This window comes from Mirounga angustirostris, unplaced genomic scaffold, assembly GCF_029215605.1.
Source record: "Mirounga angustirostris isolate CCGP_5_RB_7025 unplaced genomic scaffold, mMirAng1.0.hap1 SCAF_6, whole genome shotgun sequence".
Taxonomy (NCBI): domain Eukaryota; kingdom Metazoa; phylum Chordata; class Mammalia; order Carnivora; family Phocidae; genus Mirounga; species Mirounga angustirostris.
Window position 1 is genome coordinate 75,689,116 of NW_026991714.1, and position 15,589 is coordinate 75,704,704.

The 15,589-nt window shown below is 46.3% G+C and overlaps 1 protein-coding gene across 22 annotated transcripts in view; it reads right to left on the reverse strand.

Moving 5' to 3' along the window:
- Positions 1-3,087: 3,087 nt before the first annotated feature.
- The window catches only part of SGMS1 (sphingomyelin synthase 1), a 265,936-nt gene continuing 253,434 nt past the window's right edge, over positions 3,088-15,589 (reverse strand). For 20 of the 22 annotated variants that reach the window (XM_064594560.1, XM_064594553.1, XM_064594557.1 and 17 more), the window contains 3 exons: positions 8,667-8,820; positions 5,223-5,485; positions 3,088-4,697 (listed from right to left, as the gene is read on the reverse strand). In XM_064594560.1, coding sequence (XP_064450630.1) covers positions 4,518-4,697; positions 5,223-5,485; positions 8,667-8,820 — 597 coding nt within the window. In that variant the 3' untranslated portion in view covers positions 3,088-4,517. The remainder of the gene's footprint in view (positions 4,698-5,222; positions 5,486-8,666; positions 8,821-15,589) is intronic. The other 2 variants (XM_045877703.3, XM_064594565.1) reach the window with 2 other exon arrangements.

The window sequence follows — 15,589 nt, forward strand, 5'->3', positions numbered from 1 at the left end:
CTCCCCAAATTTATCTACTAATAGCCTGTTGACCAGAAGCCTTATCAATAACAATTAACACATATTTTGTACATGTATTATATTACTGTATTCTTAGAATAAAGCTAGAGAAAAAAGTATCAGGAAAATCATCAAAGTACATTTACAGTACTGTATTTATTGAAAAAACCCACGTGTAAGTGGGCCTGCTCAGTCCAAACCTGTATTGTTCAAGGGTCAACCGTGTTATCAATTATACTTTAAATGTGACAGGTCTAAACACACCAATTAAAAAGACAGAGACTGGGGCGCCTGGGTGGCTCAGTCGTTAAGCGTCTGCCTTCGGCTCGGGTCATGATCCCAGGGTCCTGGGATCCAGCCCCACATCGGGCTCCCTACTCGGTGGGAAGCCTGCTTCTCCCTCTCCCACTCCCCCTGCTTGTGTTCCCTCTCTCGCTCTCTCTGTCAAATAAATAAAATCTTTAAAAAAAAAAAATTTTAAAAAAAGAGACTGTAGAATAGATTAAAAACAAAATGCCATTTATCTGCTATATATTCTATAAGAAACCCACTTTATAAAGATCCAGAGAGGTAAAAATAAAGGGGTCGAGAAGGATATATACCATGCGAACACTCATCAGAAGAAAGCTGGAGTCGTTATTTTAATTTCAGACAAAGCAGACTTCACAACAAGGAATATTATCAGGAATAGAGAGATGACAGAACAGTAAAGCGGTCAATCCTCCAAGAAGACATAGCAACTTTAATGTGTATGCATCTAACAAGAGAGCATCACAACACACGAGGTTCTAGGCCACCAGGGGGCTGGGAGGGAACTCAGGGCCGGTCCCTCTTAGGTCAGAGCCTTCCCTTGTCCTCACCTGGGATGCCATTTTGGCCCCTCAAGCCACACCCTAGACATCCTTCAACACAGGAACTAGGACACGGGATTTTGCATAGGCCTCTTAATTTGGACTCCCTACTTCTTTAACTTTGAAAGACATGGGAGTCTGCCTATCTCATTGATCTCGGTCTTCAAATCTTCAGTAAACCTGTCCCAAGAATTCTCAAGAGACTCTCGAATCTTTGCGCTCACCAACCATGATGTGTTGATGGAATAATGAACGGCCAAGTACTACTCCTGTCAATCAGATGTTACACGTACACTCTCGCTGGCAAACCACAAAGCCTCAAGGGCATTTCTAAATCCATAGCATGCATTTTCTCAGTTGCTAGATGCTAAATGACACTGGTGCTAGGCCAACACTCGAGAACACAAAGGATTTCTCACACATGCAAAACACGTGTTAGCTCTTGTGATAAATCCTCCTTCCCTGTCTTCACCGATAGTAAGCCACGGCCGTCTGCACTGTCCTGCCACTCTCCCCGCGATCCCAACCCTCTCCCTCCCTCGTTCCAGTTTTGTGCAACTTCCCCTCACGGACCACGCCCATCTCTGACCTCGAAAGGCTGGAGTCTGGACCTAGCAGGTTGCTTAATTTTCTTGTGATTCATGCTGAGCCAGCAGGCAGAGAACTTTAAGGTGCTGATAAGCAGAATATCAAGTCTGGATTGGCTCGAAGTTTCCTGACGAAAGGGAGAGAAAAATAAAGAATATCAGCATCAGCGTCTGACTCTTGGTTTTGGCTTAGGTTGTGATCTCAGGGTCATGAAATCAAGCCCTGTGTCGGGCTCCACACTCAGTGGGGAGTCTGCTTGAGATTCTCTCTCTGCCCATCCCTGCTGCACTCTTTCTCTAAAATAAGTACATCTTAAAAAAAAAAAATCATTATCAAGGGATCCAAGTAGCATATTCTATACCCTAGTTAACTCAATTCCATGGTTGACTTTTTGTATAACGAAGGTCAAATTAAAGCTAACAGGGATTCTCATTTTATGTGGTATTTATAAAGTTTATGAGATACTTATCACATCAAGTAGGTATTTGGGATACAAATAAAACATTTAGCAGTTAGGAAATTGGCAAAATTAGTCTCTCACCTCGTGATGTGCATTGCCTACTACTCAGTCCATAGTAAGAGGTGTCCCACTTGGCTTTTCCAGGACAGGCACCGATTTCTCCCACTGCTGACTCTTCCCATACAATTTATGAACACTCAACAGTATTTGGGGGGCACAGGGTGCTGGGGAGAGGGTGGAAACCGCAACTCCAATCAGTCACCTCCTGCAAGACGGGGTAGTAACTAACCTTGTGGTTTTGTGAGGGTTAACAATACATGTAAAATGCCCTCCTCATAAAGAGAGCCCAACAAAGGAGTTGTCCAGGGCTTTGTCTTAGCAAACTAAAGGACAAAAAAAGCGCATGTCCTCAATCAGGCTTTATCAAGTGGACTAGGATTCTCCAGAACACAAGATTTCTCTGTCCTTCCTGGGATCTGCAGACAGGGAGCCACAGGATACGTCCATTCATGAACCAGTGCAGTCAGGCATGAATTTCTTTAGTACATATGTAGGATGCAAACCTGTAGTAATCACTTTTTTTTTTAATAAAACTACTTGACTTAGGAAAAAAAAGGATCCAATTTTTAGCATGTGCAAATACTGCATTTTCGTTACGCAAGCTGCCTTCCCCTTCGATACGCAGCACCTGTCCGACAGTCAAGGTCAGGGAAAGGCTGTACCAGTGAAATGGCCATCCCAGAATTCTGGTCAACTTGCCTCCAGAGGCCATCCCACGTTCTGACAGAGACACCGGTCCAGAGCCCCACGCAGGAAATCTCACCGGCTTGACATCTCTAGCCAACGTGGACTGTAGCTTGAATTTATTAACTCACCTTCGATTCTTCTTATGTATTTTCAAAAAGACACTCGTACACTTTCAGAAACCTTAAGTGGAAAGAAACAGGGTTGCCACAGGCCCTGTCTCAAACAAAACCAAGGAAGAAGGTCCAAAAACGCAGTGTTTGCTTTAATGACTTCGTCAACGACTTCTGGGAAGGATGTGAACACATTAGAAATAACAGCCATTTATTTTAAGTATCAGGTTTTATTAAAAAGTGCATTTTGATTAATTTATGATCTAGGTAAGCTGTTAAGATATCAGTATACTCTCTGGAATAGTAACTTTACAAATATTTAAAACAAACAAAATTTTAAAAGCCTTTTTATTTCCTTCACCATTATTGTTTTACAATACAAATATCACCTTGTGAATACACAAAAAAACCCTATGGAAGATAATTCTGCTGCATAAAATACAGAATGGATATATATACTTCTTCATTCTTAAAAAACTATTTTGTTCTCCACATTGGCAAGTATAGAAGAGAATACTTCCCCAAACATACTCATGTTAGGAGTAAAACTTAGAGTTACATGCAGTTTCTGCACAAATATATTTTAAAGAAATAGATCTCTGTTTTGTTGTTCACCAACAAAATTGTCGTGAGAGTATGGATAACTAATTTAGAGCTTTCACGTTTTTTAGTTAAATGATCATTTTTCAAAACTCTCTTTTTAAAAACAAAGTATTCATGGCTGTTTTCACTGTATAGTTAAAATCGAACTACCAAATAGGTGATAAAATAATTTAAGTGGTACATGTCATTGCTACCTGCTCACAATATGGGAACAGGTTCTGACTTTCTGATTAACTCCCCCTTTCTTTAATTCATAGCGATTTAAAAACCATAAGCAGTCTTCTGATTTAATTTAGCTATAAATGCAAAATTTAGTAGTGTATACATACATTTATATTTCCATGGAATATTTTATTTTAAATAAAAACATTTAAGATTGCCTACTGACCATACAATCAAGACAAGAAAGGCACTAGAAACATAGACAAATTTCTCTCCCAAGAAGCATTTTTAAATTTTAACTCTCTTCTCTCCGACATGTAAAAATCTTTAAATTTGGTTTTCATAACATTATTTTGAAAAATAAAGTTAGGAAATACTTAGAAAATCACTTTATAACAGAATCTTTTTTTTTTTTGCACTTTTTGACACACTCTCTCTGCTGATTTTTACAAAACCCAAAGTTACCGAACCTTTCTGTGTCTGTCATTTTTATTTGAATATCGGTGCAACAGGTAGAAAGATTTCAGAATTGAACCCCATTCAGGTACTCAGAAACCTTCATAGAGACATTTGCTAGAAAATGGCTTACAGCCCAATCTTTGGGGCAAGAGATATGAAAAGTATGTTTTCCCAAGAAAATAATACGCTTTATTTCCAGATGTGCCTGGAAAGACCAGAACTGATGATATAAAAGCTTACATTTATGCTGCTGCATCATATACAAAGGAACAGGGTGGTCGCAGGTTATGGAAATCCCAAACTTATGAACAGGAAAATGTGTACAGTGCATGATAGGTTAAATTCTCTTTATTGTTGTCCAACGCAGGTCCTTTGGAGAGAAAAAAAGATCACAGTGCTGACCAGGTAACTCAATAGGTTAAGTCAAGGTAACTTTTGAAAGAGAACAGGATTAGGGAGGTGTTTGTTTATGGCATCTTCTCTCACGGAGTTCTTAGCACTTCGGACAGCTCCACGCTCCAGGGCCTTGAGCGGCCGTTATGTGTCGTTCACCAAGCGGCTGTATTTCACTTGTCTGCTGAGGTGGACGACTGGCCAGGGGAAGGGCCAATGGTAAGAGCGAGGTACGATTCCTTGGACATTCTTTTCGAAGTACTGAAACGGCCTGTACCACCACACCCTAGCCAGGAGGTTCATCTGGGAAGCTTCTTTTAGCACCTAGGAGAACAAGGACAGGAAAACCACGTCAAGGGGAAGGAGACACTGTCCCAGCCCCAAAAGGAACACACATGCTTTGCTAACCACCTTCCACCTAGAGTTTAGATGGTTTCCTTATTCCTTATTCCAGTTCACCAAGGACCCCAGACCCGCCCCGTGTGCCGCTTGTGCCGTTACACACACGTGGCCACTCTGTGCTCATCTGCTAACTGGGCCACACCCCAGCAGGAAAACAAGCCAATTCCGGGAGCGCACGGACAACACGGGCCTTGCTCCATCTCTCATCCATACATGTATCCCTCAATCAGTGTTTCGGTGACTTTCTGTGATGGACGTTCAGGACTCGGCTGGGGTGGGGGGGATGGAGACCAGGTGCAGCTGGTGGGCGCAGCCGAGACATTTGTCAGGGGCGGTGGGAGGGAGGCCCTCGCTCTAGAAGGATGCTATGTTCGTGTCGCTGCACTCACACATTCCCTGTTCACTTTTTATTCCCAAGTGGGTCAGCGTCACAAAAGACAACCCCACCTTAGATGCCGGACGGTCCGCCCCCTCCCCCTGCCGTGTGGGCACCGCAGGGCCAGGGGGAAGAGAGGCTGCAATCCCACGAGGAGGGACACTCACTTGCTGGTTGGCCATCGTGTGGTACCACCAGAAGAGTCTCGTGGTGATGTAGTAGGCCACCACCACGTCCACAGTGTAGTGGTCGTGCGCCAAGAGGATGCAGAAGATCCCAACCACGCTGAGCAGCCAGCAGATCCAGTGGTACCACCAGAATCGTCGAGGGGAATCTGCAAAGACGAGACACTCACCGTAGCCCCGTCGTCCCAGCACCTCTAGGGCACCCAACCGCACCTCTATGACCGCTCCTGCACCCAGTGACTCTGACCTTTCCTTCTGGAAACATGTCACGCAGGCAGCAAATCTAAGGGCTTTAGCTTCTACGTAACCAAGGCAAGAATGGCAGCAGCTTATTTTATGATTTTATCAGCGATTGTAATTTATGTTTGGTTATTGCTTGATTCATATAATCATAAAATACAGCTTAAAATGGCAATGGACAGGATAATGCGTCATGCTCTATTAAAAAAAACAAACCACAAAACTGTCCACTGACATTTAAGTCAATTTACTTGTAAATAATTTGGGGTTAATGCTCTAAACACAAATCAATACCTTTTTTTTGGTCTAGAGATCCTTATAGAGGGAATAGGCAGTCATAATTGATACTGTTTTATCTGCTTTCCAACCTCTGTGACCACACGCTAATCTGAAAGTCTTGGAGATTTCTGTTTCTCAAATGCAAATAAGAAAGGATCCAGTTGCCCAGGAATTTGGGTCCAAGTGCATTCAAAGGCAGGGCAGGGTCAGATAAACACCTGTCCATACCACCATTTGGAAGCCCCCTGGTGGGAAAGCATCAAAATCTCTATGAGTACAGGTTTTCCCACCTTGTATTCTGGAAGAATGGGCTCAAGAAGGTCTGACATTTTACACAGAAATGTCATTTGCATGTGATCCATCCTCCCTACCCAGGGGGAGGAAGTTCACACTTTTATTGGATTCTCAAGGGGTCTAAGAACTAGTCATCCATTTCACCAGTATTTATCGAGCATCTCCTATGTGCCCGGGACAGGAGATGCTCTAGCTACTGAGATCAACGAGTAAACAGGTAAAGAACCTACCCTGTAGGCAGATCCCTTCCCAGCATGGAGGAGAGACAATACAAAATAATTATAATAAATAAGTAAATTATACGCTATGTTAGAAGGTGTTAAATGCCAAGGGAAAATTGAGAAGTTGAACAGGAGAAGCAGGATCAGAAACAGAGAAGGGGAAGGGAAGTTTGCAGCTTTAAATGGAGTGGTCAGGGCAAGGGCGGGCACTCTATATTCCACCCCCAGGAGAATCTGTATTTGCACCCTAACAACACAACAGCAGCAGATACCGTTCATTCCTCATGCAACTCTGTCGGAGCCCATGAATGCTGTCTGTTTTCATTCCTACCACCTCTCCCTCAGCCACAGGGTGGGTACCAGTAGCTCATTCTAAAGATGAGGGAGGTTAAAGGTGGTCCCCAAGGTCACAGAGCTCGTGGTAGCACCAGGACTCAAAATCCACGTTTGTGACTCCAGTCTTCCCGGTCTCCCAACATGGCACTCTGGGATTCCTTCAAGGACAAGGCTTAGCCCCCACTGTAGTACAATCAGCAGGAGGTGGGAGCACTCCCCCAGCCGAAGCCTGCGTGGCCCCCAGCACCATGGCCAGCTCGCCCCAGCACAAGGGCAAGATGGAACCCTGACAGTTCTGAACAGAAACTGTTAGAATTCACTCTACTTGGTCACATGCCAAGTGCGAGTGGAAGAACACCTACACTTCCTTCTCCCGGTGCCCTGCAGCACATCTCCTCTTCTCCTGTCTTCCCTATCTTAGTTTAAGACCAAAACTGGCCCAGGACGCCTAGGGGGTTCAGTCAGTGAAGTGTCTGCCTTCAGCTCAGGTCATGATCTCAGGGTCCTGGGATCGAGTCCCACGTTGGGCTCCCTGTTCAGGGGGGAATCTGCTTCTCCTTCTTCCTCTGCTGCTCCCCCTGCTTGTGCTCTGTCAAATAAAATCTTAAAAAAGACCAAAACTGGGCTTTTAAGCCTTTGGTCTTCAGCTGTCTCCCGTGCTCCCAGTCAGCCCTGCTCTCTGCGGACTCTTGTTTGTGGACCTCTCTCCGTTTCCTCCGCGTCTTGCCAACGCCAACACCATCACGGTGGTTAAGGCCACCCCATGTCTTCCCTGGATTATGGCAGCAGCCGGCCCCCCACTCTCACCCTGCTCTCCAGCCCGGCCCCCTCCACCCATCCTGCACCTGCCCCAGCAGTGGTTTCTCCTTCTCTGGAGGAGGAACAGGATGGTATGGCCCCGTCTCTGAGAGAATGTAAGTTCAGACTCCTCACGGTTTCAGGCACGCTCCATGATCTGGTTCTTACTGATCAGTTCATTTGTGACTTCTCATCACTACCACCGCTCTGAATTCCAACCACACCAACATTCCAGACGGTGCCACACACTCACTCCCAAGACACGTCCACACTGCAGTGTGTGCGTCCCTCTTCCAAGGTACCGACAGCCCGGGTCTACTCACTATTCTTCATGGAAACTGCCTGAATAATGCTCATCGAGACTGTTTTTAACAGTAAAATATTGAGACAACTGCGTTTTCTATAAGGAGAAAAATTAACCTGTGGTTCATTACAATGGGCCAGAGCCTCATGTCTCACCAACACTATCTGAGAGAAAACAAGTTGGAAGACCACAGAGAACATAATACCATTATGTAGATTTGACAAAACCTCACACCTTGACACGCAAGCACCAAAACATGCATGGACGTGACACAGGAAAATGCGAGAGGAAGGAATGAAAGGCCATAATCACCTCGTTACATTTTATTTGGTTTTTAACGGGTTAAACAAAACAGACACAGCAAATGCTACTATTAAGCCTGAGCAGTGGACAGGGGCATACTTAGTATTATTTTGTGTGTGTCTCCTAATGAAGTATTTAAGTACATTTTTATAAAGGGAATTTCCCATTCAGTGCCTGCCTCATTTAGTGTCCCCGAGCCCACGTCACCGAGCCCCTTCTGTCCCCGCTTAGGGCAGAGGGCCAGGAACTTGAAAACACCTGGTCTATGATCACATCCTACCAGTCCTGATGCTGGAGTCCTGTGGTCTTAGGAGATTTCCTTCTGGCTCCTTCCAGGAGCTCTGACGCATCCCACATGCTACGCTGACACTCGAGGGAACAAGTCACTCCCCACGCCCTACACACACACACACACACACACACACACACACACGGGTCACTCCGGGGGACCCTGTGTCTGGGCGCGGTGGGGACAGGAGGTGCCGCCCTCTTGCAGGGGACTCCGCAGAGACCGGGGGACATGGCAGATGTCATGGAAGGCTGCTGTGGACTTACACTCTTTGATAAATAAGTAGGTGAGTGTGAGCATGACCGTGTGACCGCTGTACAGATAGTCCCCACACATGTTGTGAGAGCCAGTGATGGACAGGCCGCCGCCAGCGATGAGCTTCATTATTCTCCGCAGCTGGGCTTCCCAGTCTCCAAAAAGCTGATGGGAAAAGAGAACACAAGATTCGTTATTGGCCCACATGGAAGTGCGCTGTGATTACTACTGTTCAGAATTAAGCTTTCTGATATGGTGATTTCTAATCAGAAATATACATTTGCTCTCTGACTTCATTCTGCTTGCACAACCTTGGGAATTTCCTGAGATCAAGGTGGCTTTCTTTGGTTATTCCTCACAAGGCCCTTCCAACGCACCTGAGCACATGCTAACGAGGTTGCTTTCGGAAAGCCCCAGAGGACGGGGGCTGGATGCCAGCAGGGCTAACCAGGCCGTCAGGGGGCTGGACCTCCGAGGAGGGGAGAAGGGCTGGAGGCTGAGTTAATCACCCATGGCCAACAGCCTCATCGATCCCGCTTATGTAATGAAGCCTCCACAAAAATCCTGAAGGATGAAGGTTCAGAGAGCTTCCAGGGTGGTGAAAGAGTCGAGATACAGGGGTACTGGGAGGAGGGGCGCACCCGGACAGGGCACGGAAGCTCTGCACCCCTTCCCACACACCTTGCCTGGGGCATCTCGTCCATTTGGCTGCCCTAAGTTATATCCTCTTAGAATACAGGGGAAATCTAGTAACATGTTTTCCTGAGTTGTGAGCAACATTTAGCAAATTAATCAACCTGAGGAGTCATCACAGGAACCTCCAATTTATAGCTGGGGGGTCAGAAGCGCGGGGACAACCCAGACATGGGACTGGTGTGTGAAGCAGGAGGTGGGGACAGTGAGTGTGACATGGAGTCTTTAGTCTCTGGGATCTGATACTGTCCCCAGGGAGCCAGGATCACAGTGCATTCCCCACATCTGGTCAGAGAAGTGCTCGGTGTGGGCGCTGAGCACAGAGGAGACGCACGGGAGTGTTCTGCCTTCACGAGTTCATGCTGAGATACGTAAGACCCCACCGTGAAGTCTGCCACTCAATGTTCACTGTTTTTTGGACAGTGCTCGGAAGGGGTCTGGTCCTAGAGATGAAGCATGCGGCCTCGGAACGTTCCTTCGATGCTGGCACTTTCTATAGCACATTTCAGCAGACGTTTACCCAGCTTTTAAAATTATACTGATAGAGGAAGAGTCATTGATTGATTTACTACCAGAGCCATTTTGGGAAAAATATCTAGGAAAACTTCCAGTGCTCAGCTTGGGGACAACTCTTTCGCTAACTTAGCCAAAGCGCCAGAGACTGGAGCAGTCAACTGAGAGAAGACTTGGTTTGTGATATTTGGCGACCGAACCGAGACAAGATACTGAGGTGGATGTGCCTTCAGTCTTCTGAAATTATTATGTGGGTAGAACTGCATGTTTTTCCCTTTTAGTAAGAGTGAGAAAAGTTCATAAATAGATCTACCCGTCTCTGACACACATCTGGGCCACACACTGGACTCGTAAGTGGTTTTAACAATTCACTCACTGCAATTCTTATTTGCTCTGTCAAACAAAATGTGTGCCTGTCTGTATTTTATGCTTGTCAGCACATTTTTAAGTTCTGATTAGTTGCCCAATTTAATCAACATGATCCTTTTCAGCATCTCACCAATGATATTCCAGGCTTTGGGAAATACATATTCTATTACAATCTCCCTTTAAAAAAAAATGTATCCAGATTTCTACTTAAGGATGGCAGGTTGAACACACCACAGAGAGGGTATGGATTTTCACATTCAGAAGGTCACTGAACATGCAGCTCAACAGAAGAAAACAGACCTACATAGCAGGAGACCCCAACGCCTCCAGAAATTAGAAACAAGCTTCATATAAAGGATCAAGACTCAGGCTTTTTCAAAAACAATACTGGAAAACAGAAGGCTTTGGAAGAATGCCTCCAAATTCTGTGGGAAAATGAGTTCCAACTTAGAATCCTATACCCAGCCATATTACTAACTGGCCCTACAGTAAAGGATAAACTAAAGCCATTTTCACATACACAAGATTTCACAATATTTACCACCTATGTACTCTTGTTTTCAGGGAATTACAAGGATGTACTCTGTAAAGCAAAGGAGTAAATGCAGAAAAAAGGAGACGGGACCCACCAGGACGCCAACGAAGGGAGGGCCCAGGGACTGTGAGCGCGGACAGTGCAGGGGGCAGGTAGGTGTGCGTGAGGGTCGCCCTGGAGGAGGTGCCTCCAACAGAGCCCACTGCCTCCGACAGCCCTGAATAAAGAATCACCACATGGGGACGAATGTGTGTGTGCACAGACAGCTAGGAAAGCAAAAAGCAAGGCAATCACTAACTCTACAGGAAACAAAATACTGTGCAGAAAAGTAATCACAGGAAACGACGTGGGTTGGCTACGAAGGGCATTTACAAACTATGCTTTTTTTAAAAAGTCTAGAATGTACATTCCACATGTTAACAGGGTTTGCATGAAAGTTGGTAGGATTTCTCCCAGTCTCTGTCCCAAAGGGACTTCCATTCCTGCTCCTTGGGCTGGAAAGAGAGGGACTGTCTTGGAAGTGTGCACTTCTGGGATTCAGGTTGCCTTGGAGCGCAGGCAGGACAAAGGGGAAGAACAAACAGGAAACTCTTGGCTTATCTCTCACACTTCTCATTTTGGTTTCCTTCCCCAATGTGCCTGCTACTATCTTTTAGTATCCTCTAAACACCACTCCATACATTCTGCCTACTGTTTGACTTGCATTCAGTGGGAAACAGCACGGAGTGTGCTTCCTCCAAGGAATGGGCTATAATCCGCCCCCCCCACCATTAGCAGGCTTTTGATTGTTCATTTTTGAAAGCAGAGATATTTGGGGGGGGCATTCACGTGATCACGTTCTCAGTGGACACTACAAAGCTGTGATAGGAGCTCTCACATCTATACCACCATGAGAGTTATGGTCTTCTAAGGACCCAGAAAAGTCAGTTTTTGGTAAAAATCAAGCAATTTTCTTCAATATCTAATGAACGGCTAAGAAATTAAGTAAACTGGACAAATCGCTTAAGCAAGAACAAGGCCGGGCAGGAGAGGCTTAACAACACAGATCACTCTAGAAGTTAGAAACTGGGGAGCCTTCAGTTTTTTAAAAAAAAAAATTTTATATATATATATATATATATATATAAAGATGGATACATATAAAGTAACTTTTCCTTGAGCAGCCTCATACCTCACAGAGTTAATGTCCTGCTATCATGCCCCAGGCATCTCTCAAAGTACACGTTCATTCATTCATTCATGCAACGAATCCACCTACTACCACCAGGGCAAGGAACATTTTGTCTTATTGCTGAAGAACAGTCTCACTGCTACACAGAAAATTCACTCTCACCTGTGTAGGCCATGCCCAGAGAGCTGCTCTGAAACCCACAGACCACAGTCCGCACCCGCTGAGGAACCCGGCGTCGAGGGGCAGAAGGATCCGTGGAACCCCGTGTCGATCACGTGCTGGGCAGCCTGCCGCTGACAAGCACACTAGACACTGTGGTCACCCTCATCGTCAACTCCACAGCAGCAGGACTTGGCCACCCCCCGAATTTCGCCTGGCATCCGGCCCTCTGAACTGCTGACGGGTACGTAAGAACTAACACGAGTCACGAAAATGCCCTTCCGTGTGACCCTGAGGCCCTCACAGGGACAGGTCGGGTGCTCACAAGCTCGAGGATGCTCTGGGGAGTGCAGCGGCCTTGTTGCTGCACACGTGTGTCCCTCACCAGCTCTCAGACCTCCTTACTCCCACCTGACCAGGCAGTGGAAGGGCAGCGGCCCGGTGGTCTTACGGAAGAAAGCATCAGCTTTCGTTGGTACAGAGACTCCAGCCTTTTCAACAGAGCTTTCCCATTATCTCGTCCTCTCCTCCCAAGGCCGTCAGGTGGCTGGAGCGGCCATTACGATGGCCATTTGAGAGAGAAGCAAATCAACAGAGAGGCTCTTTCTGTTTCGCACCGTGAGTCAGGGGGATCAGATCCAGGTTCTCGCTCTCACCCAAGCAAGCCTGCAGCCTCTGCACCCCAACAGAGAGCCTGCTGTTGTTGCAAGCGTCTCCCCAAGTGACGGAGGCCGAACACTATCTCCAGGCTGCAGGTGTTCTCACCAAATCCCACCCATCTCACACACGGCATTTACATGCAGGCGCACACCGGGGTTCACGAACGGTCCTTTATTCCCGAGTGGTTTTTTTCCTTTTAAATCAAACTTCCCCATTTCTAGAAAAGTTATTTTCACGGAACTCTTTCACACACCGATTGTACATTTTCTGCCTTCTCAAAAAGGTGTTTTCGACTTGACTTTCACTCCACTTTGTACTGTGCCGTGTCGGAGTGACACTCCAAATGGCTCCGAGTCTGCTTTCACAGGAGCAACGATGAACCCACACCCAACCCAAGCCCCAGGTCAGGGTGAAGCATCTGGGTGCTCGGGACAAACGCTCTGTCCGTTCCAGCTGCAGATGTCTCTCATCTGTAGGATGGCAAGAACCACCTTTCCTTGCCCTCAGCCCTCACTGCCTGAAGTGAGATGATCTCTGGAGGAAGTGACCACAGACATTATAAAGTGCTAACCCGATGTAAGGCAGCACCCCAACCCCCAAGCCCTTCAGGGAGAACTCCATGCCTGGCACCGAGCACGTGAAATCCGGGGCGTGCTCCTCGAACACGCAGCCCTCACGGACTCTCATCTGTGGTCACAAGAGACTTTTCTGAACAACTCCTCCACGTGGGAACTGCCTCATCCTGGGAAGATTTTGCCTCATCCACAAATACCGTATCCACCTCAACTGCTCTTAAGCAGAGAGACTTCAGTACGTACATCCTCTTAGAACTCATATATACAACTTTAAAAAAGACTTTTCCCTCCATTAAGCTCCAAAGGGTTTGGCTCTCTGCACCTCTCTGTTATCAAATGTATCCATCCATTCTTCTTTCTTTTGGGAGAAGGGTTATCGCTATAATTATCAGCAATCAAGCTCTAATCCCCAACCTCAGCCTCCCTTCCCCCCAGTCAAAACTTTATAATTTTTTTCACAGCCTCTAGTAAGGAGACTTACCAAAGCTTCATGAAATCTCAAAGTTGGCTATGCATTTCCATTCACCCATGTTCTTACTTGTCCCATTAAAGAAATCTAGCATTTCAGGGGCGCCTGGGTGGCTCAGTCGTTAAGCGTCTGCCTTCGGCTCAGGTCATGATCCCAGGGTCCTGGAATCGAGCCCCGCATCGGGCTCCCTGCTCTGCGGGAAGCCTGCTTCTCCCTCTCCCACTCCCCCTGCTTGTGTTCCCTCTCTCGCTGTGTCTCTCTCTGTCAAATAAATAAATAAAATCTTTAAAAAAAAAAAAGAAATCTAGCATTTCAGAAAGGCATGATTACCTTTTAACAAAATTATCTTTGCTTTAAGTGTTGAGAGATCCTTTCGCACAACCTGTTCGTGAAGTAAAAATTAAAAAAAAAATTCCCTCAGAGTTTTGTTAGGGAACTTCTAGATCTACAGAGTACAGATCTTCCTCTGTGACTTATGATGGTGTCACAGTCCAATAAACCTATAGTGAGTTGAAAATATCCTATGTCAAAAATGCATTGACTATAACCAACCCACCTCACCTCATGGCCTTGCTGACTTTAACATGCCCAACACGGTTGTGCAAAACCATGTGACGCAAAGCCCACTTTACGACCAAGCGCTGACTGTCTCACGTATCATACTGACTACGGCGCCCAAGTGAGGAGCACAGTCACTGCCCGGGCACTGTGGCTCCAGCCTCACCAGAACGGATCGCTAGCCCAGGAAATGAGCCAAATCACGAAATCTAAAGCATGGTTTCTACCGAATGCACATCGCTTTCCCAGAATGGTAGACTCAAAAACGCGTTAAGTGGGGCCGTGGGCAGGGATCGGCTGAATAATGAAACCCCCAGACCCTTCTCTTAGACTCATCAATTATCAGCATTTTGCCACATTTGCTTCTTCCTCCCTCTCTTCTCTCCTGGACCACGTGAGAACAAGTTGGATATACTAGGATGCTTCACCCCATACGTAGAAGCAAGGACACCGTCTTCCATTGCCACACTCCTAAATGTGTAACAAGGAGGCAAGAGGATCACAGTTTACAGACATCCTCACTCAGGCTCCTGAAGGTCTCAGCACGTCCTTTATAGCGTCTACGCCCCAGATCCAGGGTCCAGCCAGGGGACACATCTCGAGGCTATGTGACATAGTCTAATTTTTCTGTTTCTCAGTCTTTGTATTTAGGACACTGATATTTTTGAAGAGTCCAGTCTAGTTCCTTTTTTTTTTTAAAGATTTTATTTATTTGACAGAGAGAGAGATAGCGAGAGCAGGAGCACAAGCGGGGGAGTGGGAGAGGGAGAAGCAGGCTTCCCGCAGAGCAGGGAGCCCCATGTGGGACTCAATCCCAGGACCCTGGGATCATGACCTGAGCCGAAGGCAGACACTTAACGACTGAGCCACCCAGGCGCCCCAGTCTAGTTTCTTTATAGAATATCCCTCCATTTGGTTTTATTGGATTGTTTCTTTGTGCTCAGTCAAGTTGAATGTGATTGGCAGGAAATTACAGAACTGGCGTGTCCTCCTTAGCACATCATATCGAAGAGCATCTGATACCTACTTTGTCCTGTGACTGGTTTGGTCACTTGGCTGTGGGAATGCCTGCCAGATTTCGCCACTAAACACACACCTCTGCCCCTGTATAATTAATCAGCAATCTGTGTTGTTCTTAACGTATGTAATATGATGCCCCCAACCTTTCACTAGTGGCCTTGGGACCCACTCTTGGTTCCTGCTAGAATTACTTGTGGAGTCGCTCCAAATGG